Genomic DNA, 22911 nt, shown 5'->3' with positions numbered 1-22911 from the left:
GCAAAAATCACTGAAGACAGACATACACAGACAACCAAAAATAGTCAGTGACAAAAAATACTCATGACCACATTTGTTTGCAACAATAAAAACATGTATGATCGGATATAGTTTATTGAGATGAATTTAGAAAATGTTGCTCTCCTAAATCCTCCCTGTTTTTCAAGGTGCCCCCAACTTTTAATTTGGCGTAGCGATTACCGGAAGTTTTTCCACGCACGGCGCTAGCAGAGCCCGTCTACGTCCCTTATTAGACATTCTCTGGCGCTAGTTTCAAACACTTAACAACTCTTCCATCAGCCGATATGGTTCAAGAATTTCACGTTTTAAGATGCTTTGCTTGTGAAACATTCCAGGTTCAGCAGGTAATGTCGTACTAATATAACAGAGCAAATGTTTCTGTAGGAAATGACTGGTTTATCATCTGTTCTTGATCCTCTTTGCTAATCATATCTGACGCTAAAGTTAGCATAGTAGTGAAAGTGCATGGAATGGACTTACTTTCAGAATGTGTTACTTTCCTTCTCATCTGTACTATTTTCATGATTTAATTACATGACAGGTTAAAAAAGCAAAAAAATGGAATTGCAAGATGTGTGGGGAGAAACAATCAGTCATCAAGGTGAGATTCTTAATTTTACAACCACTACTAGGCTACTGTCGCATTTAATGTAGCAGAGTACATTTACTTGATGTACTTAAGTATGATTTTGCGTATCTGTACTTTACTTGAAAACGTGTTTGGAAACGTGATTTACTCCACTACAGTCTACATATGAAAGACAAATACTGTACTTTTGACTCCACTATGAAGTATGAGCATGAAGTACTCGTTACTTTTAACCACATTTGATTCTTTAAATGCAATAATGCGATAGACCGTCTTGAAGTTATTTTTTTTTAATAGTTCAATTTGAACTTGTCTAAATTGGCTGTGGTAATGAATGATGGTGACAATTCTTCCTCAGAACATCCTCCATGTAGTATGGGAGAACCCAGACGAACCTGCTAGAAATTTAGAAGTGGTATGGTGTTAACCAGACTATCCTCCATGATCAATGCGAAATGAAATAGGAATTAAATTAGACAATCACCTGACATTCACTACATATCTAGATCTTTACCCTACATTATTAAACAATAAATAATCTACTCATAAATCTGGTTTTGTATTCTGCAGTGAAAATGTTTTAGATTTGTGAACAGAGTATGAATAGTGATTTTAAATTATATTATTGCATCCATTTGAACAGTTACAAAGTTATGAAAATAGGTCAAATGTTTTTGTTGGATGTAAGGAACTAAAGGTCCCTTCAAGTCCTATGACCGACCAAAGGATATATTCCCTAATAATGACCAAATAAACATTACATTACAATACATTAAGGAAAAATGTAGGTTTCTAGTCCAAGTATACTTGCTTATACAAAGAATGTAGTGTCTGCATTAATCCCATCCGTGAATTAGTGAACACACAGTGAGTGAGGTGAAGCACACAATACTCAAGGGCACTTCAGCCGTTCCCACCCGTTCCCTTCGGTTACAAGCCAAAAGCCCTAATCAGTAGGCCACGACTGCCCCCTAACTTTTAAAAGCAAATACTTCTGTACTTCAACTTAAGTAAAAAATCTGACTTAGAACTTTCACTTGTTTTGGAGTAATATTTCACATGGTGTATCTATACTTTCACTTAAGTAAAGGAATTGCATACTTCATCCACCTCTGCGTATAGGCCTACTCCCCATTATGATTGGCTGTTTACCGCTGGTCTAATGAAATGCTGGCACTTGTGGCTATACAGACCAGCATAATGTTATGCGAGGTGTACTTGCAGAGGCATGCTTGCTTTTCCAGCTTCTATTGTAAAAAAAAAATAGTTACTCTATCAGTATAAGTATATATACTCTTTTGATCCCGTGAGGGAAATTTGGTCTCTGCATTTATCCCAATCCGTGAATTAGTGAAACACACAGTGTACACACAGTGAGGAGAAGCACACGCTAATCCCGTCGCAGTGAGCTGCCTGCATCAACAGCGGCGCTCGGGGAGCAGTGAGGGGTTAGGTGCCTTGCTCAAGGGCAGTTCAGCCGTGCCTACTGGTCGGGGTTCGAACCGGCAACCCTCCGGTTACAGGTCCGAAGTGCTAACCAGTAGGCCACGGCTGCCCAGCTCAAAGTATACTAAAAACTTCCCACAAAAATATCTAGTATTTTTGCAGGCGATGTAGTGATTTATGTAAAGGTAACAAGCACAGACTGTATAAGTGGTAGGCTAATGAGTAGTTTGGTACTGTAACAGGAATATGGGCGTGGCACTGGGGTGGACTGCAGGCAGCACGTCCAAAAACTCAACAGCCTGAGAGGAGAGCTGCTGGAGGAGGAGAATGAGCATGCCTGGGCAGCATGGTAACATCTCTCCCTACCTGATATCAGAGTGTGCCAATATGACTAGTTGCCATATGAACAGTTTCTTATCCTGATGTTGAAACATTATGCTACCATCTCCACCATTAGCCAGTGTGAAGGACTGAGTTTGTATTGGTGACAACATGTTGCATAACTAGGATGTCTTGTAACCTTTTGCCATATTACATTCCATCTGACTAACTTTGTACTTAAGACTGAACACAGGTTACGACACAGATTAACGTTAATGTGAATATGCCATCTGTGTTTTGTTTCTTGAGGGAGAAAGATGAGGAGTGTGAGTACAACCGAGAGGACGAAGGCCTCCTCAGTGAACCCCATCAGGTGTGTAGTATAGCAAATCTCAATCTCTTTATTTGATGTTACCCCAAAGTATAGGCGTCTTTAACACTAAGAGCAGAGTCAAGATGTTTCAGTAATCCTTTTAGAGTTTAAATGCCCTATTATTGTAGAGTTTTAATACTGTCTTTTTCAGGGTGATGGAGGAAGCCGGTGGAGTAAGTATGTTGAGACAGCGGCAACTGTTAATTGTGATGAAGAAGAGGAAGTAAGCATTTACACTGAGAGCAAGCGGTTTGGCAGACAGAGTAACGTCAGGTCAGTAAATCATAAGACATCTCGCTTTCAGTTTTCGCTTGCTATAATTATAGATTTTGTGGAAGTATTAAGTCTTGATTCGGAAGATGGCATATGTCGTAATTCTACAGACAAGTGAGCTTGGTTGAAATTGTATTAATCGGATAAATTGTAATGACGGATCATGTATGCAACAATTTAAACATTGATTGTCCCAAACCCAACAGAAAATAAATTAATACATCTTGCTTCCTATCTGAACTTGTTCAAACAGAAAGAGAAAGAAAGGCAGAGTTGCCAGGCGAGGCTTTGGTTGTCGTGGTGACGATGAGGATGATGATGAGAAGGATCAGGGAGAAGGGACCAGTCCATGGAAATGTGACAAAAGCCACATAAAGGTAAAGGAAACCTGTTGTCTACTATTGATTGCATGGGCATTCTAAAGTGTTACACTTGCTTGTTCATGTGTTTCAGTTGAGAGGAGCTAAATTACATTTAGTTTATTTTTAACATTATTTTTCAGAACGGTTCATGCTAATGTGGTGTGTAAAGTATAAACCAAATGTGTGCACACTGTTCACATCTAAGAGTAGATAATAGTGATTTTTTCAGTAAATACGTGTTATTAAGAAAGGTACTAAACTTCATCTTCAAAATGGGAAGAATAAACCAAATGTGTGCAGACTGTTCACATCCAAGAGTAGATAATAGTGATTTTTTTTTTTTCAGTAAAGATGTGTTATTGAGAAAGGTACTAGACTTCATCTTGGGTGTATTGCCATTGTCTGTAACCATATTGCTTTAGCCACCAGCCCGCTCAAGGCCAGTACACTCGTCTGCTGCGTGGGACGATCATGGATTTTCCATCCCTTCCCTCCACTCCAACACTCCAACTCCTTCTGCAGCCAGCAAACCCCTGCCCAGTGGAGTCCCTTCCCGAAACTTCCCTGGAAACCGTCACGGTACCAGCCTGTCCACAGAGCCCAATGCCAGTAGACCGACTGGCCCAGTAGCTACACAGAGACCTCTGGCAAACACATCCGTCAATAGAGAGGCTGACTCATTCGCACCCCGCCCAGTAACCAAGGTGAGTCAGCCAGAGAACAAGTCCTCTAAGTGGGCCAGGTTTCTATCCTCACCCTCTAACGAGGACCAGGGGGAGAACGGAGATGGAGACCCCCATTGGAGTGGCACAGACGAGAGCTCAGAGAAACCGTGGTCTGTGGGCTATCAGGACTTGGACTCTGCAACAGGATGTAAGGACCACAACAATTTTAAGACTAAACTCGAAAAGACTTCAAGTGCCAGTGGCCAGTTTGGCGCCGTGCCAGGTTTGGCCAATCGCTGCGGAGTAGCAGATAAGATAAAGTCTGCAGCTTCCTGCTTTGGGTTTGTGAGCGCCACCAATCAGATGGCAAGCCCTACTTTCACCACTTGGCCCATTGACCAGGAAATGCCGGTCTGTTATCAGCCCCCGCCTGCCAAAAGACCTTGCCCTGGCCTTGCCGTGAGCTCGCTTTTTCAAACTGATGAAGACTTTGATGACACATTTTAAACACTAGTTTGTTTTTGCAATGTCTGTGTGTCTTTGTGGGTTGTTAGTCTTCACAGCGTCAGTCTGTTTTTTTTTGTGGTAGTAATGACTATGATTTGTACTATGATCTGTAAATCCTGGTAAATTACACAAAATCTCTTTAATACTTATGTAGCAATAAAATGACCAAACTACTAAAAAAAAACACTTCTATATGCAGTTTCCTTTAGAAATGAAATACATGATTAACTCTAATATTAGAAAAACAACAGCAAAATGTTTTATTTTGCAGAAGAATTTTATTTTGGTCAGACAGGGCAGAAACTTCATGGTAATAAGAGGCCAGCAATGATAACCTAGGTTTAATCTGATAAAACAAAGCATAGACATAAATCCATTCATTTGACTGACAATAGAAACACAAGGTCAGATTTTTTTTTCTTGAACAGACCAATAACAAGAATACCATACATTTTGTACCAATAAATGCATTAACTACCAATTTGCTTACTTCCAATAAAGGTAAAATATATCCTCTTTAGTATTGGCAGTGAGTAAAACTGTATAAATTCCAATAAATGTAATTTATAAGAATAACCTTCACACCATTAATATTAGTAACACATAGTACTCATAGTCAGGATATCAGTCTAAGAAGAATACATCTTTGTTTAAAAGTTTTTGAAAGCCAAAGCTATGCCATTTGTATCAAAGTTAATGATTGCTTTTATGCCTGAGGTGCTCATATTGCCAGGAATATGATGAGAAATGGCTACACATAAAGGGAAGGCAGAGTTGGTCGACTAGTTGTAGAGTAATGCTCATGGCCAGTGCTGACTGGGCAGTAGATTATTATAGCCATGGTCCTCTTCTGAGTTGAGCCCCGCTGTCCTCATGCTTCACTTCTGGGGACTCTTGGCGTACTGAATGGTGTCCAGAGCCGACCCGATGTCGAAGTTCTTGGTGGTCAGGAGCCTGGTCAGCCAGCCTCCGTCGTCTGTGAAGCCCATGGAGAGCATCTGAGACAGCGACTCCACCAGCCGCGGGTCTGCATCTGCAGAGACGAGGAGGGACCTCAGGTCATCTCAGGTTACTTATGGCCTCCTTACACCAAACAACTTTGACAAGATTTGGGAAAGATTTATGAGTAAAGCTTGAATGGGTGGAGTCTTTTAACTAATGCCAATCTTTCAAGAATCTTTCCCAAATCTTGTCAAAGTTGTTTGGTGTAAAGAGTAAAGAGGCCATTAGTTATAAAATTATAAATGACAGTTAAAACAACTATTTAAACACCCACCACTGTTACACGCATATACAGATGATAATTACTGTGTTGTCTGTGTGTTTAGACATAAGGTGCACGTTTGCTTAATGAGCCCTACCTTGTGGCAGGTGTGGGTAGAGGGCGGCCTCACGCAGGCCCGTGGGGCCCTGGGAGGAAGAAGAGCTGGTGCTGAGAGCCTGAGGTTCCTCCGACCCTTCCTCCATCTCCTCGTCCAGCCGCATCGACTGGAGCTCGCCCGTCGACGGGTCCACCTCTTTGGGGCTGAGGTGGGTCCACTCCTCATCGCTGCCTATGTCCTTCTGAGCCTACGGAGAAAAGGTCAGGAGCCTGGCATTTAAAACTGGGCCTTTTTAAAAAAAAAAAAAAAGCATTCACAGTTTTTTTTTTTCTCTCTCGAAATGAGAATCTGTGTGAGTAATTATATCCAAGTCAAGAAGCAGAAAGGGGACCGGCACCATGGCAATTTAAATTATTTGAATCAGATGAAGTGTTTCTACTCAAATTACAAAACGAACAGCCATCCTAATTATAGCCAAGGAACTCTTTCATGTCATTGTAATGCACCCTCAATAAGCCACAGATGAATGGAATGTGACTCATCCACATATTCTAATCTGAGCGTTTCAGCCCGGCTAGGGATTGGGTGTCTGACTTCATCAGACTCATGTGAGGCTATTGTGCACAGAGAGAATGTGCAGAAGGGGGTCATAGTTACTATTTACACAAGAGTGGATAATCAGTAAGGGACACTTTGGAGAGACATGGAGAAGACGAGATACCTTTGCCCCCTCACTAGTGCTGCTCACACTGCTGTGGCTGCCCGGACCTCCGCTCGCCCCCCGGCCCACCGGTCTCCCGCTGGTCCCCGAACTGTAGTCGCTCTGGTTGCTGGAGGGACCCCCAGACGCAGGGGGTGTGGGGTTTACTTTGGCCCGCGTGCCCTCGTGCTCCACATCAATGTCAACGTCGATACCTGACAAAACACCAGCCACGGTTAAGAGCTCATAGATCCAACAGTCTGTTATAAACACTGGTGGTTTGTATGAAATTTCTTTGAACACACCATTGTGTTAATTGCTGATTTTTTTTATTTGCTTTATATATGTTAAATACTTCACACAGCAGGTAATGGAGTAGACTGTATGTTAAATACTGCACACAGCAGGTGAAGGAGTAGACTGTATGTTAAATACTGCACACAGCAGGTGAAGGAGTAGACTGTATGTTAAATACTGCACACAGCAGGTGAAGGAGTAGACTGTATGTCTTAGCCTGTGCTACTAGCATGTGGAACAGTATGGTGAGAATGAGGCAAAACATGAACTATGCATTTACCCAGGGGGCTAAGCATGGCAGCAACTCCTTCTCCAATACTCTTCAGATACTCCACATTGGCCTCGTTAGCAGTAGAGGTACCTTTTTGGAGAAAGAGGGGAGTATAAAGATAGAGCTGGTAGTGGCCTTCAGTTTTGCACAATACTTGTGTTTTTACTGCTACTTTGCCCTTTGTAAAATTCCACTCTGATTGAACTTTGGTGGCTTTGCAATGGCAGTTGTAGTTTGGTCGTTGTTGACAGACAGACAGACAGACACCCACCTGCCTGAGCGGGGTCCTCGGCCGCAGCCTCTGGGCCCTGCTGAGAGGAGGGCCTGGATCCACATGGACCCTGCTGGTTCTGGTTCTGGGCTTGAGCCTGGGCCTGAACACCAGCCCACATGCAGTGTCTCATCTTTCTCATCCACTTGCCACGAGGGAACCACTGGGTTGGAATAAAGAGAAAGAGAGAGAGAGGCTTGGATCAAATTTGGACATGATTTGTGTCAGCACTTCAAAATGGTAGTTATGAAAGATTCAATCTGTGAAGTCAGGAAAATTACTTCCTTATTATGAATCCGATTAACATTAGGGTCTTGACGCGTTTATATAATTTTAATAAAATTATGGCCTGAATTCAATCATACAAAAAAAAAACATCATCAGATTCATCACTTTTTTTAACTAAGCTAATGGAGAAATGCAATCAAATACTTAAATCTTGCTGATGTAGCTACATATGAACATGTTATGCTTAAAAGATCCTAATGAGTCTCTCGCACGTTGATGAGGACACAAAGGAGCTTTAGGTTGCGGGCCTCACCTCGAACATGTTGTTCATGGGGAGCCAGTTCATGGGGAGCAGGGGGTGCTCCCTGTGGAGGCCCTTGGTCTGGCAGGTGGTGCACAGGTCGTAGTCTGGGCAGACCGTGCACTTATAGCGGGTCCCCACCACCGGGCCCTCACATCCATCACAGGTCACTCCAGGGTGCACCATGGGAGGGTGATGAGGGCCGCCGTGAGGGGGTCCAGGGGGACCCATGTGGGGGGGTCCAGGGGGACCCATGTGGGGGGGTCCAGGGGGCATGTGGGGGGGTCCAGGGGGAGGGGGGAAAGCACATCCTGGGAAGCCGTGGGCAGGGAACTCTCTGTCTTTCTTGTGCTCTTTTCTCTCTGGGGGAGGCAAATAGAGGTGAAAAGGTCAACACTCATGGATGGTTACAGTTAGTATTATGAGTTAAGAAGATACTCACAATAAGTGGCAGTAGTTAGCAGACATTATAAAAGGAGGGCCAGGAAGATGAAATGAAATCATAATGACACACAAAGCTCTGCCTTTGAACTTTGCGATTAGAACACTCACCCTTGATGAAGAGACGGAAAGTACCATCCTTCACTCCTGACAGCCCCATCATGAGTTCATCATCAGAGGAAAAAGCGATCAGGTCATCGTCCTCATCTGATAATAGAAACAAAGATGAATTTACTATGGGCCTCCATAGAAAGCTTCTGTTTTGATAATCATTCCCAATTATTTGTTAGGCTAGGCTACTTGCTATACATTTGATATGTGATGCATTGGATAACCACTCAAATGTTCTGTGTATGTTAACCCAATGTTGTTGCTATTTCTTTTCAATAATAGTTCCCAGGAGACACACCACAAAGTTAGACTAAAATGATCGAATTGTATGCGCCTGGCGCATGCGCGCAGTGATGAGGAAACTCGCATACAGAATAATGTTTTATTTATTTTTAAAACATGAAGCACTAAGCTTCTAAACCGTATTTGTAGTGTATTTACTCTAACACTCTTAACATAAGCCGAAATAGCCCCGTGTTTTGACGACAGCAACATTAATCAACGCTATGATCACACTTCCGCAACTCCGAGCCTTTTCGGACAGAGATCACTAGCTCAAAATGTAAACAAGAACTTCTCACGACAAAGAAAACTTGTGTCATTTTTACAAAGCAACGTAGACAGACTCCATATTGTTTGAAACCATTATCAACCACTGTGAGCAACCACCCTTCTTAAGTTATCCAAGAATGTAGACCGGTAACATTTTATTTCACTGCGTCATCATATCCAGTGACAGACTGGCTCATTCTTGTAATCTGGGCCGAATGTTATGTGACAGCTCATGTCCAGCTGTGGACAATGGCAACTGTTAAACTTTCGAGTTTTATTCATAGACTACATATTTTAAGTGCGTTAAAGCAGTAACTGCGTTGCTTACCTTTGTAGAACATTTGAAAGGGGCCATTGCGGAGATTGCCGAAAACATCCACAACCTTTCCTTTCAAGTACTCAAAACTCGTAGACACATCCTGGTCAATGGCAAAGCGTCGAATCTCCCTATGACATTCCTCTTTGCCCAATAAGTAGGCTTTCACGGTCATCGACATTGTCGTGTCTTGGTAACTCAGATGCTTGTCGGAATCTGTTTTGGCGCAGTCTGATACAGGGGTTTTGCCTTCGATAGCGGTGCGGTACGTTTCCTAGCTTGGATTTGTTATCCGGGCTGTAGGCTAAAGCTCAAGCGTCAGCCAGAGCATTTATACTCCGATCGCCACTCCTACTTCAGAGTCATGGCAGTAAGCGTCTTCTGACTGAAGGGGAAGTCCGTTGGCTGAGTGGACACGCCTAGCATAGTGCTATTGTACTGTAGCCTACTCACCATACACGATACCAAGTAGTACCAGGCAACTGTAAACATAAGGGAGGAGCGTCCTGAAAGACTCGTGGACGGCATGGCAGTGACACAGCACTTTCCACCGTGGGGATTTCCCCCCTCACCTATTTTTCAGGTTCCATGCTGGATTTGTTGGCTTAGGCCTATTGTAGCCATATTTCTAAACGAGCCCCACTATATTTTAGTAGGCCTAAGTAGCCTCCCAGCTAGCAAGTAGGAGCGGGCCGCTTCCGTAAAACCTGCGGCGCTGTCGGCTGCGTCGCGGCATCGGCTGAGTCGTGGTAAACGCAATTGGGCCAGGTAATTTTGCCACCTGCAGGCAGCCATGCTACCGCACATACAACTTTTTTTTTTTTTTACTTTTGGGTCATCTACCAATAATGGGTGATAGAAACAAAATGCCAGCCAAAATATATATTTTCTTGAATTTCCTTCGGGATGAATAAAGTAGGCTACTATCTTATCTTATCCTATCTAATAGCCTATCTTATATAGTTTTTACTGGCCCATATATTTTTTAACATGCAGACTAATCCTGTGTTTACTTGGGATGGGGTGGGTAGCCTACATGTACAACGTTTTGTTAGCAACTGAGTGTGCAACTCATTTTACTGGCCAATTCAATTTTTACCAGCATTGACCGGTGATTGCTGTTAAACTCTGGGCGCTCGGCTCAGACCGTTTTTACCCGTATTCAGCCGATTTCAACTGCAGCAAGCGTCAAGAAGCACGTCACTGGAGTGACGTTTACAACTTTGGATGAGAGAAGACTCGAAAACTTTGGATGGGAGCAGACTGCGAAAACGGTGAACTTGAGGTAAGTCTTGTCTAACATTTCCTTAAAAAGCATTAACAATTGAGTTTCCTTAACATTTTACATTAACTCTACATATTTCGAATTATTGCTGATTAAATATTGATTATTATCGATCCGTTTAAACTTTGTTCATGAGGTTTCTTCGTCTATCCTCCAGATGAAACGAGAAGAAAGAATTCAGAAATGCAATGCAATTAATAATTATTAATTAGGACAACAACCTAAAATTCTTTATCATGCCTGCCTGAGTAAAGTAGTGCAAGTTGGGGAAAATATATATGAAAGTGTCTCCGGCTTTTAAGGCGCGAACGTAGCTAGCTGTTTAGCTCAGGGTAACTAACATTGACTAGCTGGGGTGTTGTTAGCTCATGGGTTCTTCGCAGCTTGGATGCAATTTTCGTGTTTTTTACGAGCATGGTCTTTGACCTGTGGAAGAAAATAAAGTGGAACAAAAAGTTAGCTGGCTTAGTTGTACTTTTATGGAGCGAACGCATCCAGCTAACAACACCATTTAGCTCAAGGTAGCTAACATTGACTAGCTGGGCTGTTACCGCAGCCTACCCCAACGTCCCTGAGAAGGGATTCCCTTGGCATTGATAGACCAGACATATCTGAAGTTAATTGCAAACAATGAGCAAGTCTGTCTAGCCTTCTGCATAGATCTTGTATTTGCATAGGCTATTGTTTGCAATTAAATTCAGACGTGTTTGACTTATCAATGCCAGGGGGATAGCTTTTTAGATGTGTTCACGTATATATTGACATTCAAGAGCCATGAACACCTCGCTGGCGAGACTCATTAATTGGAGTGGGGCCAACCAAAAGCCTGCATTCAAAAGGCTCATTTTGAAAAGTGTGGTCAGTACTGGATAACTGCAATGTGGTGATTGCAGTGACACAAGTGATAACTGCAAGGTGGTGCGGTTGCAGTGACATAAGTGCTACACTGAGTATACATCACATGATCATGCTGCCCTCTTCTTGTGTTTTTCTCAGATGCAGTCCGCCGGAATGCCCTAACCAAAGATTCCTCCGAAAAGGAGATAGAGCTCCTCATCACCAGATGGCTGCAGCTGGCCTGTGACAAGGATGGTGGCCGAAGCCAGAGGGCAAACCGGCAGACATCATAGGGTGTCACACTTAAGTGTGCTCCAATAATAATAAAAAAAATGTTTTAAACATGAAAACTGTCTACTTGTATTTGTATTTTCAGTTTATCTTGTAGCCTATAAAGAACGGCTGTTTAGCGATTCTGGTATTAACTTGACACGAATGGAAATCAATAAAATTAAAATAAACCCAAGGAACTGGATTGGGGGCGGGGGCTTTACGTCATCTCACTCGGCGTTCCGCAATAGGGCCGCGTCACAGCCGAGTGCTCGCAGAGCAATCGGACCTAGATTCATGCCGAGGATCGGCCGAGTGTTTTCGCCTTAATCGGGCCGCTTTCGGCCCGCACAATTTTTGCTACCTGGGCTACATGCGCGCCAGCGCTCTGCAATTGTAGCGCCTTGGGCACCTAGTGCAACTGTAAAGTGAGGATGGCACACTGTGAGAGGTGGTCAACCTGATATGGGTAGCCTATCTTAGACGACGGAAAGTCACACCATCAATAATATAGAATGATAGCTTACTAAGTGTAGTGGGTTTTGCCAAACGTCACCAAAGGCCTCTGCTATTCTCATTAGCCTACCTCAGACTAGTTTCGCGAGTCCTTTTCTCGTTGAGTAAGCCGTGTTACTGATATTACTATCAAGTATTGCCACAATATGTCAAGCTCCACCAAGCGACTGATTCTGTTAAGTATTCTATGCGCGTAATAATTAAAGCTTTGGCGGCATTGGATTTGCACTTTTGACTTGAGCGAATCCGGAGTATCCGGAGGGTTGCCGGTTCGATCCCCGACCAGGAACGGCTGAAGTGCCCTTGAGCAAGGCACCTAACCCCTCACTGCTCGAGCTCCGCTGTATAGGCAGCTCACTGCTCTAGTGTGTGCTTCACCTCACTGTGTGCTCTCTGTGTGTTCACTAATTCACGGATGGGATACATGCAGAGACCAAATTCCTTGGCCGAGAAACCTGCTTACTTTACTTATTATGTAACCTACGTCATTTTCATTTAACTAATATAATACAACTATTTGGTCTTTTCTTAAGGTTTTTAATATTGAGTTTAATTGCTGGATTAAAGGTTAAATACTGCATGACTCAAGCATGTCTCGAGCAAAAAAACAAAAAAAAAACACATCCAGAACTTTCGAGGCCCTTCCATAACTTTCGCGAAAACTGAAGTGGTAGGCTACGAAAACAAATGATTTAAAAGACCGCATGATCAACATGAGTCACTATCAGGTGACAAAGGTCTTCCTGAATGATGTAAACCAAGCCCAACCTACTTTTTTTGACAACATAGCCTACTGCTTTCCCTCCTGAAATTAACACAACGGTGATGGGACTTTGCAGAGGTAACAATGACTCCGCATTTTCGTGCGTCACATGGAATCATGGAAATAAAAGTCGATAATAATGATATGGTTATGGGATTTGGCTTGTCCAAAGCGACACACAAATACAAAAACAACATAATATTTAAAATTGAACAGGGAACAGATTAGAATGTTGGTCAAACTATAAAAAGGGGAGTATCAATAATAAACAATAATGTCAAATTAATCAACAGCCTAATGAAAATAAAACAATATACAAACCATAACGCATAAGAAGCGCTTAAATGATCGATAGATATACTTTATCAAGGATCCACATGAATGTACTAATAATGTAATGCAAGAGGCGTTACACTATATAATGTAGGCTACAGCTGACAAAAGAGCTGAGTTACACGTTTGGTCAATCCAATCATTTAGATTTAGCCTCGTCTTTGGGGCCGTATAAATACAGACGACGAGGTGGCCTGTGAGTATGTCTGGCATCATCTTTCTCTTGTTGCCTACCCTCAACCCTCACCCACCACACTTTTTACCTGCAAGATCTGTAGTCCACCTGCAAGTAAATCGCTGTGCCATGCCATAATCATTAGGCCACCCTCCCCATCTTATTCCGAAAGTAAGTTTTTACGCTACATGTCCCAGGGGTAGGCTACTAAACCCTTAACGGCTACCCCCACATTCTTGATCAGTTTTTCAACAACGGCGCCAAAAAAGCTTCACCGGCAGATGGCAGACTCTGTACACAAATCCGTGGGTGTATAGGGACCGCTGAGTATTTGCATGTTACAGAGGGTTATGGGAGGGTGTATCAGTATGTCCACCAAAGTCTCTCAAATAAATAAATACATTTGACAGTAATCCTATTGTTAAGTGCTACAAGGCCCATTAAGCTACATAATAATGTACACAACTTTGTAGCCTATATTGACATTTTATAACCACCAAAAGCACACGTACACAAAACAAGAGGGACTAAATAGTAGAATTATTTAAGCTTTATGTTGATCTTATGTTGATGGGGCTGTATATCCAACGAGACCAACCTGACCTTGCCTGCTCACATTGTATTTCTTGTAGGCTATAGTAGGTAATAGTAGGCTGTTTTCCCTGTTCTTTTGTGAACGTATGTGTAGCTGCATCATAGCTATTCGGTTAATTTGGTATTAGAAAAAAAGTTTTAGACAAAATTTGGTCAGAAAAAAAAACATTATTTTTTTTGGTTAGGGAAGTGTCAGTTTTGATGAGCAGTTGTGTCCGAGATGCTCCTGCAGCCTATATACCTATATAGGTGGTGTAGAAGAATAAGTATGGCATTGGAGAGCTACAGACAGACAGACAGACAATCTTGACCTTCCATTGTCTGTGTGGAATGGAAACCTGGAGGTCCAATTTGAAGCTGTGAGTGTGGAGGCTTAGCTCCACTCAGTCAGCTGGTGATTAATGAAGGGAACCTCAGGATGGCCAAGGGTCTGGCAATGATGCAGACTGTGCTGTGATAAGGGACACCTGATAGAGAACATCTGCACGTTTGTGACATGCCGACAGACAGCAGGTGGGGAGTAGACTATGTGTGTAATGAGCACACATAAAATATTTTTTTCTTTTATTTATTTGACCTATATTTAACCAGGTGAAACCCATTGAGACCTTCAGCCTCTTTTGCAAGGGAGCCCTGACATAGAGACATACATCGCACAAAAAAAGCTAAAACATAGAGAATAATCACAGAAAAGACAGGTTCAACAAAAACATAACACTGGGAAGAGTAAGACAGATAACGCACAACACAAAATAACTGAATGGTTAGTTAGTGAACGCATTTACAACTGTCAGATCTAAGATAGCCTACTTGAGTAGCCTAATAGATAACTTAAGCTCATTTTGAAGGAGATTTCACCACTAGGGACCGCAACGTTTTAAAAGCTGTCTTATAGCTTAGTCAGAGCTTGTGGAGTGTCTAAATGTATATGTTTGAACGCAAACTATAAGATGAATGTATTGGGGACTCAGGAATAGAATATCATGTTATTCCCCTGAGGCTGCCCCCAACCTGTCCTCAAGATAAGGCTGTTTGAACCATTGTAAAATGCAGTGTCTGTATGAAACCACTAAGTTAACACCTGCTGAAACAGCTGTTTTATCATGTAGAATAGCATATGGCAATGTGATTTGTGCAACCTAAAGAAGTCAAATGACCTGCTTGACAAAAAAGATTGAATTTATGGGAGTCTTGTGGTTTTAAATAATTTTCAGTGTCCTGCCAGCGGGACGGTTACCCCCCTTCCCCACCTCCCCCCAACATTCTAAATTAATTGTATGCACCATATTACTGTGTAGCATAGTAATGTTATACACCATTTCAAAGCTTTGACTCTTGGGAATCCAAAAATGACAACTTTTTTCTTGTACAATCTGTATAGTGCTTTACATTCTCAGATTAATCTTATTATGTCTCAATTAAATTTGATCCAAAATGCCCCCCTCCCCCCCTTCCGTTTTTGGTGCTACCCTGACTTCTGGCTGCAGTGTAGCTGCAGCACAATAAGTAGATGCAACATATTGGGTACTGAAATATTCACAAGAATCCATAGAAATTGAATCTTCATGTTGTGTTATCCAATATTAGTTGTACAGATTTATAGTCTATCTTATACACACTCATTGAACCAACAAAGTAAATGCAAAAATAGAGACATTTTTGTAATCATTCCATATTTAGTGTAGTCATTCCATATCAGAACCCCTGAAGTATAATCCAAATACAAGCATGAAACCTCAAAGTGTTACCTTTCATTTGAGACCAGGATTATGCTTCTACACAAAGGGGTTCATGTGCAGTAAGCATTTGATTGTCAGTATGCATTTTGGATAACAAAAAGTCCTATGGGGAGTATCCATAAGCATTTTACAAAACGCATGGGCATACCTTGGCAAATAATAGTCTAAAGCACTCATATTTTCATTCTATATTGATCTACTTTTGCACACAACTTCACAAGACCTGGTGCTTGGGCTCAGTTGTGTTTCTAAGGGATATCAAGAGACCTAGAGGGCTGAAATGTGGTCAGTTCAGAGATGCTTGTAATCCGGCAGAAAGAAAAAACTATATTCTAGCCTCTGTAACTCTTAGTGAGTACATCACACATTTATTTTGACTGTTTCCTACGAAAACTAGAGGTTCTCAGCTTTCTATAGAGGTCCAACATTTGATGGTAGGCCCCAGAAGAGGTGGGAACAATGCCCTTGTAAATAGGCACAGTGCAATTTCAGGCAAAAACATGAAATTCTTTTTGAGAGTTAAGCAGTTTTAAAGGCTATTTATATCGGGGGATATGTCAGTCACTATAGCCCCTGAAACTTTGTTTTGAGTGGATACTTGATTTTTAAAATAATAAAAAGGATAGGGTTGAAAATAAATGAAATTGAACCCAAGTCTGTTCGTGATTGCTTAATGACGTGCGGATGCTGGGATGAGACCGTTCCATGTGCTTCACGTCCGACCGGATGGAGGAGCATCTGCACCACGGCTTAACCAGGCAACCCATTGAATGAATATGAATATGAACATGAGCTCTATGCTGCTGGCTCACGTTTCTACCGCCCACTCACACGCTTAATGCATGCCTCTCTCTTTAAGCAGTTCCTCACTCGCAGACTACCCAAGAGAAGGGAAAAAGCACCCCTCCCCTCCCTCCCTGGTTACCTCCACTTACCTCCTCCTCTCAGCCTGTGCGCGAATGAGAGCCGCTATCTCCGCGCAATAACAAACACAGCGCCTGGCGTGAAGTACTCGCTCCTGCCTGGTCGCATCATAAAACGGCCGCCGCGTAACAGCCACCAGCCCCGCGTTCGGCTCGGACATGATCCCGGTGATCCGGAGATGAGGCTCAGAAATGGCACCTTCCTAACGGTCTTATTGTTTGGACTATGCGGACTTATATCGCTGTCCTGGTACACCGCATTCAGCAATTCCAAAGGTAAGGTATCCTCACCACGGGGGTACGGGGCGGGGGCACGATGATATAGCTATAGTGTCCTCATATTTTCGCATGAAGAACAATAAGGGTTCATACTATGCACATCGTCTGTGGTAGATTTCCTTTGATTTGCGCTCTCTGTTGAACTGTACACTGAATCACAGGACTGATAAGGCATTCACTGGCTCGGTGTCTGAGTCTACCTTTGTCGTGTAGTCTGTCTTCTAAATTAGCGATACAGGAGGCTCTGCGGTGTTAACTCCTGTACACAAAGTAAAGGGGATTTTTGATTGCATTTGGGAAACATGAATATACGTTCCCACAGAAGCCAGAGAGAAGAAGAAAAGGGGAAAAAGAAAACAGTGACACATTTCCCTGGTCTGTTTTAAATTATACGGTTTTTGAGATTATAGGCCAGATGTTGGTCCTCGTTACATTTTATTTATTTATTGTTGAGTTGAGACTGATTTTGCTGGGGGCAGGACAGCATACAGGTAGCAGGAGGCGAGTTGTGGCGAGTGTTCATGGTAATGCGTTAATCATGCTCCTGAGATTCGCCCGTCTGTCTGAGTTTCTCCTACTCCAAGCGCGACTGTCAGCAGTTGCAGATCTCTACAATCTGATTTAAAAATATTGCAATTGTTTTGTAGCTCAAGTCCACGTGCAGGCAACCAAAGTAGGCGAGAGATGTAGGACTTGCAATAGATTGTGCTGAAGTTTGGGCACAAAGTTTGTTGTGGTTGTCACGGATTGACAGGCTTTGAAAAAGCATTGCATGGGCATTTCAACATCCTCTACGAACTATCCTTCAAACCAGTAGCATAACAGGAGGTGATCTGAAGGTGTAAAAGCTCAGCTTTTGGAAGGGCAAGATGAGAGAGAATCTATTAGACGATATGCTGACACAGATCTACCTGTGCGCTGGGAGATCATAACGTTATCCGCCTAACGACTGATATGACTGTCAGCTCTGTAATACCAGTCATTCTTCAAAAAAGCGATATAAAGGCATGAGGAACGTTTTTATTTTACTGTTATTTTTTAAAGCGTAAAAAAGAATAAGCCGCCTTATGTTTGGATATTATTCACATGCAATTATGTATACTAAATGTTAGAGTTGTTCTAGTATATCGTTGTTATAGCCTATGTATTATCTGTCGTGTTGTAGCCCTATTATGGGTTCATTTCTAGTCTTGTTTTTTACATTGGCGCTAATAACTTGGTATTGCATACCTTCTTGATGCGCAAATCTCTAACCTATTTCTTAAAAGCCCTCCCACAACTCATGATCTTGTCCTGCAGTTTCACTATACTATATAAGTATATAGGCTTATGTAGGCTAAATTCTGAAGCAGCCATATGGCAATAGTTGGGGATATTATACCCACTCACTCTGATATTCTTTGTTTCAGTATCAACAGCTTGCTTAGTTCTATTTTTGAAACAGACCTAAGACAAACACACACATTATATACTCATCCTCAGTAGGTTTGAGTGTCAGTGCTCACCATTAAGTATGTCACCTTTTTGAAATTCATGCCTTGCACTACATAGGGCACCTTAGGGCAGTCCTCTTTACACATCAAAGTCAGTATTTCTTTGTCAGCACCTCATCATCTTCCTCCTCCTCCTGTTTATCTTCATCTCTATCATCACCATAATCTCCCTGCAACTCACTCATTCAATCCCCTAATCTCCTCCTCAATCTCCTGGACATGGTAGCCTACATCTCCAGTTCCCTCCTTGCTGCCGTGTGGCATGCGAGCTGCTCCCATGCTGCCATAGCAGTGGTGCTCTGCTGCACAGCCTGTCTGCTGCAGATGCTAATGAAGGGGAGGAGGAGAGGCAGTGTGTGTGTGCACACATAGGGGAGAGCGTGCTGGGTTTGATTAATTCAGTCTGGCTAATGGTTTAACATGAACCCCAGGGCCACGGGGGGGGGGGGGCTTCTCTTCTCCTACGGGCTGAAGGCTGACTCAATCAACCGCTGAAAGATGAGACAGGATCCGAGCCACCGGTTTCCTTAGTTACTTGCTAACTCATCTCCACAGATTTGCAGTGGTTAGATGTGTATATTTAACCATACATGATATCACACCCAAGTACTTGAATTATTAAAATGTAATTAAAGTTATTACAGTGTCATTAATTATTTAAGACAATATTTTGGGCAGGGAAGGCAACATCTTGAAATGACCAGACCTACTCCAGCATGTCCCTAACTACATGCACCAGAGGGATTAGAGTGTGTCATTTGTTCAGTGATCAGCCTCCTAAGGCATGTGTTTTGTTGTGTTAGTCATTCCAATAGTAAACCGCACTCCCTTAAAGGTGCTGCTGCAGGTTCTTTACCAACAGACATGTCTAGACACGAACATAAGTCATTTAAAGGTCAGATCTGCCATTCTGGTGAGAGGTTGTTGATATTTGAGCTGAGAGCTGGTTATGTTATATGCTGGGTTTGTATGGCTGCTGGAGCACTGGTGAGTAAAGCATATCGATCTACTGTATATCCCTTCCTTCCATGCTTCTGAAGTGACACGTTGGCTTGGCAAAAGTTGTGGATGAGTTGATTTGGGTTAGGGCATGACCCACCACTGGGTTAGGACACGACCCACCACTGGGTTAGGACACGACCCACCGGTGGTTAGGACACGACCCACCACTGGGTTAGGACACGACCCACCACTGGGTTATGACACGACCCACCACTGGGTTATGACACGACCCACCACTGAGGATGGTCTGGTTTGGGTTAGGGCACAACCCACCACTGAGGATGTTGAATGAGGCCCTACATGCAGCATAGTGATCGCTCAGTGCTGATGCAAAGTGGTGACTTGCTGACAGAAAAGACAGGAATGTTCCTGACCAGTTGGAACATGTCTGTGGATATTGGTGTGTGTGTGTGTGTGTTTGTGCATGTGTTATCTCACGTGTGTATCAGGGATGTTTGCACTTGGTGTTTATCCATGCCGGGAAAGACCCATTGCTTTGGCTTCCAGCTTTGCCAATGTGATTAGGTAGACTGAGAAAGGCCTCTGTGCTCAGTAAACGAGGTCGAGGAGTGTTTTAAAAGCAGCACGCAGAAAGTAATGAAAGGCAATTCAATTTGATACGATTTAGTGCGCCGCGCACAGTGTGCACATTGTCCGTTTTCCAATCAAAGCCTGGTATTTTGTTCACTTTAAGTGCATGATAGAGCTACGTTTTTAAGTGTTTTTTTGCGATGGTGTGGTTTGGAAAGGAGGTAGTGTCTCTTTTTTTCTTCATGTCCTGAAAGAGATGGAGGTCTAGGTTGAACCAGTGTTATTTGCCCCCTTACCCATCTGTTTCGAGTGGCAGAACAGAGGCTGATATCACATGGCCTGATCCCTTTCTGAGCCAAAGAGGATACACTCCAGGCTCTCTCTCTCTCTCTGCCTCTGTCTCTCTCTCTCTGTGTGTGTGTCTCTCTCTGTCTCTCTCTCTCTCTCTCTCTCTCTCTCTCTGTAAGGAAGTGAATGAATGTTTCTACTTGCACAGATACATCCCAGACTCTGTGCTCCCATTGAGGGCCAAAGAGAAACTAGATTGGTGTGTGTGTGTAAGAGCTTTCTCTGAAACTCTTTTGAGAGCCAGTAGCACAGTAGGCCTAGAGGACATAGCCTAACTAAAGTGGTGGGCCTAGTGTGTCTATGTGCACTATTTACATAGAGAAAAGAGAGGGGGTGGGTGTTTAAATAGGCTAGTCCCAGTTTAATTGTCTCAAAGCATACAGAGGTATAGCCTACTAGAAGAAAACATGAAAGACATGTCTTTGTCCCTCAGAACATAGAAGTGCCTTTAATTGAAAAGTCAGTCTGTGTCCTAAACCGTTGGTAGTCAAATGCGCTCTGATGCTATTTTCACACATTATGTTTTCCATTAATCCGATTTGTCATGTTGGGCTCTCTATGCCACGCAGCGATTCCTTTGAAGACGGGATACAAAAAGCAGAACGGTTTCAGATGAATAAAGGACTCGGGATTCCTTGGCACCGGACGACATGAATAAAACACAAACGCCGTCGCCCGGGACGCATTGTCTGGAGGAGTTCAGAAAGGGAGCGGGCTAACAAGAACGCAAGTTCCCATGCCGGTAAAAAATTAACGTGCCGCGCTGAGCGTGATCAACCGGGCTAATGAGATAGGTCAGCTCTCACCTGTGTCAAACCTGCTGCGTTGCCTAGGTTACGCAAGTGGTTCTTTGTGGAATGGACAAGTTGCAATCTCCCTCCCACCTGCAAGGTGTCAAGCTGCAAAATAAAGGGGGCAGACAAGCCTGCCTTACTTAATGTGTTCACAGAATGAATCAATACAGATTATTTGATCTAATGCATGTCTTAAAATGTAGTTATTATTCTATTATATTCAGAACAAAATTAATGATTTTTCTTAATTGCAATTAAGAGGAAAGAGATCTAGCCTACAGTCCTATCAGCAGGCTGTACGCTTTGGCACTTAGTTTTATTGTTGCTCGTTTACTGAAATAATGTTTCGCTGTATCATGTGGGCCATAACATGATCATGCCCATGGGGATGCTTGATTTCGCTAATAAATTGAGAGCTAATGATCCCTGGAACTTTTCATTAATGATGGTGTTGAGCACTTAATACCATCTAAGCCGGCATGCAGCTTACTTCCACTTTCACTCTCGTTTCACACCTCTGGCTTGAAGTTAAAAAAAATGTGCTTTTGCTTCATCCCTGTTTATTCCCTTCCCTTTCTCCTAAATGTGCTGGCACACTGCCCCAACAAACAATCAGCAAACACCATCAGTTGGGTCAATAGACACCACCAGTCTCTGTTTGTTGTTTTTTGGAGTTTTTTGTCACGTCCATAAGGTTTTTTTTTTTCCAATTACTGTCTGGGCTTTGTGGAGCTGGAAGTTGGTTTTCTGAACACTCTTAAAGACTGCAACCAATAACTAAAATATTTGTTGGGCACTCTCTGGGCAGTGTGTAAGCACCTTTACACCAGATGTGTTAAAAAAACAACACAAGTTGTGTTGTCCCTATCTGGACATAGAGATGTGTTAAAAAAAACAACAAAATGAGTTTCCCACAGAAAGGTGGTGTTCCTTCCCTTGCCTCAGGGGCTCATAAAAATAGAGGTTATTTGACTTCAGTTCACCCCCTGGGCAGTACGCAAAATGCCCTTTCTTTTAAAACAGTGTAGAATGTGTGAATATATGTGAATATATGCAAATATGCAGTAACATCTATAGATTGCTGCCATATGCCATATAATAATACTGTACATCTAGTCAAATTGAAGTAGCTTATACATTGTTTTGCTCACACACAGAGACGTTAACTCATCTTAATATGCCTGTTAATGATTATGCTCTTCTTCCTGTTGTTCAGCTGTTAAAGCAAAGTGCTTACCCCCATGACCACAAAGGCCATCCATCTATTACCCAGGGGTCACATTGTCTCATCAAATGAATGCACCTACTTTGCAGTAAGCTGACTTGGATAAAACCTACTGCAAAATGTAGAAGTGAAGATGAAAATATATTTGAAATCTAATAATTTACTCAACCTATGAGACTCTTCCCAAAAAAGCTGGAGAATCAGTTTGTGCTGACCTTTTCGAAACACGCCTGTCTTAAAGCTTGGCTGTAGTTCTTTTGCTTACACAGGGAAGGAGTGAAATTGGGGTTAAGGGGGGAGTGGTATTAGTCCTTCCCCTTTTAGATGCCTGAGCACGTGTGTGGCCGTTGTCATGGCACTAGTCTCTGACATATGGCCCGGAGTGAGTCGGGGCAGAAGTGCAGAAAATTGCTTCAATTGGCCTCGTTAGCTGAAGG

At 42.7% G+C, this 22911-nt stretch overlaps 3 protein-coding genes and 1 long non-coding RNA gene across 6 annotated transcripts in view; 3 read left to right on the top strand and 1 right to left on the bottom strand.

The window, feature by feature from the left end:
• Window positions 1-253: 253 nt before the first annotated feature.
• Window positions 254-4741, top strand: mrnip (MRN complex interacting protein). Its single transcript, XM_076291828.1, has 7 exons — window positions 254-365; window positions 563-622; window positions 2299-2405; window positions 2687-2750; window positions 2902-3023; window positions 3277-3400; window positions 3808-4741. The coding sequence occupies exons 1-7, from the start codon at window positions 306-308 to the stop codon at window positions 4555-4557; spliced, it is 1287 nt and encodes a 428-aa protein (XP_076147943.1). The 5' UTR covers window positions 254-305; the 3' UTR covers window positions 4558-4741.
• A 74-nt stretch (window positions 4742-4815) lies between these two features.
• On the bottom strand, window positions 4816-9789 carry sqstm1 (sequestosome 1). The gene is made up of 8 exons (XM_076291826.1): window positions 9380-9789; window positions 8500-8595; window positions 7960-8309; window positions 7419-7581; window positions 7157-7237; window positions 6601-6794; window positions 5919-6126; window positions 4816-5590 (listed from the first exon to the last, which is right to left on the bottom strand). The coding sequence occupies exons 1-8, from the start codon at window positions 9546-9548 to the stop codon at window positions 5436-5438; spliced, it is 1416 nt and encodes a 471-aa protein (XP_076147941.1). The 5' UTR covers window positions 9549-9789; the 3' UTR covers window positions 4816-5435.
• A 245-nt stretch (window positions 9790-10034) lies between these two features.
• Window positions 10035-12110, top strand: LOC143132369 (uncharacterized). Of its 2 annotated transcripts, none has more exons than XR_012988282.1 (3): window positions 10035-10116; window positions 10470-10652; window positions 11649-12110. It is a non-coding gene; the product is annotated as an uncharacterized LOC143132369 (long non-coding RNA). The 2 variants fall into 2 exon arrangements; XR_012988281.1 differs by having other exon boundaries at window positions 10035-10135; window positions 11649-12109.
• Window positions 12111-16776: 4666 nt separating this feature from the next.
• Window positions 16777-22911, top strand: part of mgat4b (alpha-1,3-mannosyl-glycoprotein 4-beta-N-acetylglucosaminyltransferase B) — a 148131-nt gene continuing 141996 nt past the window's right edge. For both annotated transcript variants that reach the window (XR_012988277.1, XM_076291785.1), the window contains exon 1: window positions 16777-17078. Coding sequence is in view for 1 of the 2 variants with exons in the window: in XM_076291785.1 (XP_076147900.1) it covers window positions 16982-17078 (97 nt within the window). In the remaining variant the exon portion in view is untranslated. The remainder of the gene's footprint in view (window positions 17079-22911) is intronic.

Source organism: Alosa pseudoharengus, unplaced genomic scaffold (genome assembly GCF_046254945.1).
Source record: "Alosa pseudoharengus isolate Yale_2024_CS ecotype anadromous, Long Island Sound unplaced genomic scaffold, YU_APseudo_1.1 YU_APseudo_1.1_scf_19, whole genome shotgun sequence".
Lineage (NCBI taxonomy): Eukaryota > Metazoa > Chordata > Actinopteri > Clupeiformes > Clupeidae > Alosa > Alosa pseudoharengus.
Note: the sequence above shows the minus strand (reverse complement) of the source record. Positions and strands in the feature narration are given on the sequence as shown.

Bases quoted from the DNA above. Each gene is read 5' to 3' on its own strand.
- sqstm1 (XM_076291826.1), bottom strand. From the start codon at position 9,548: ATGTCGATGACCGTGAAAGCCTACTTATTGGGCAAAGAGGAATGTCAT. The intron at 6,795-7,156 runs GTAAATGCATAG...GTGTTTTGTCAG, and splicing joins TGCCATGCTTAGCCCCCTGG to GTATCGACGTTGACATTGAT. The intron at 5,591-5,918 runs GTAGGGCTCATT...TCGTCTCTGCAG, and splicing joins CTACCCACACCTGCCACAAG to ATGCAGACCCGCGGCTGGTG.
- mrnip (XM_076291828.1), top strand. From the start codon at position 306: ATGGTTCAAGAATTTCACGTTTTAAGATGCTTTGCTTGTGAAACATTC. The intron at 2,406-2,686 runs GTAACATCTCTC...TTGTTTCTTGAG, and splicing joins GAGCATGCCTGGGCAGCATG to GGAGAAAGATGAGGAGTGTG. The intron at 2,751-2,901 runs GTGTGTAGTATA...TGTCTTTTTCAG, and splicing joins TCCTCAGTGAACCCCATCAG to GGTGATGGAGGAAGCCGGTG.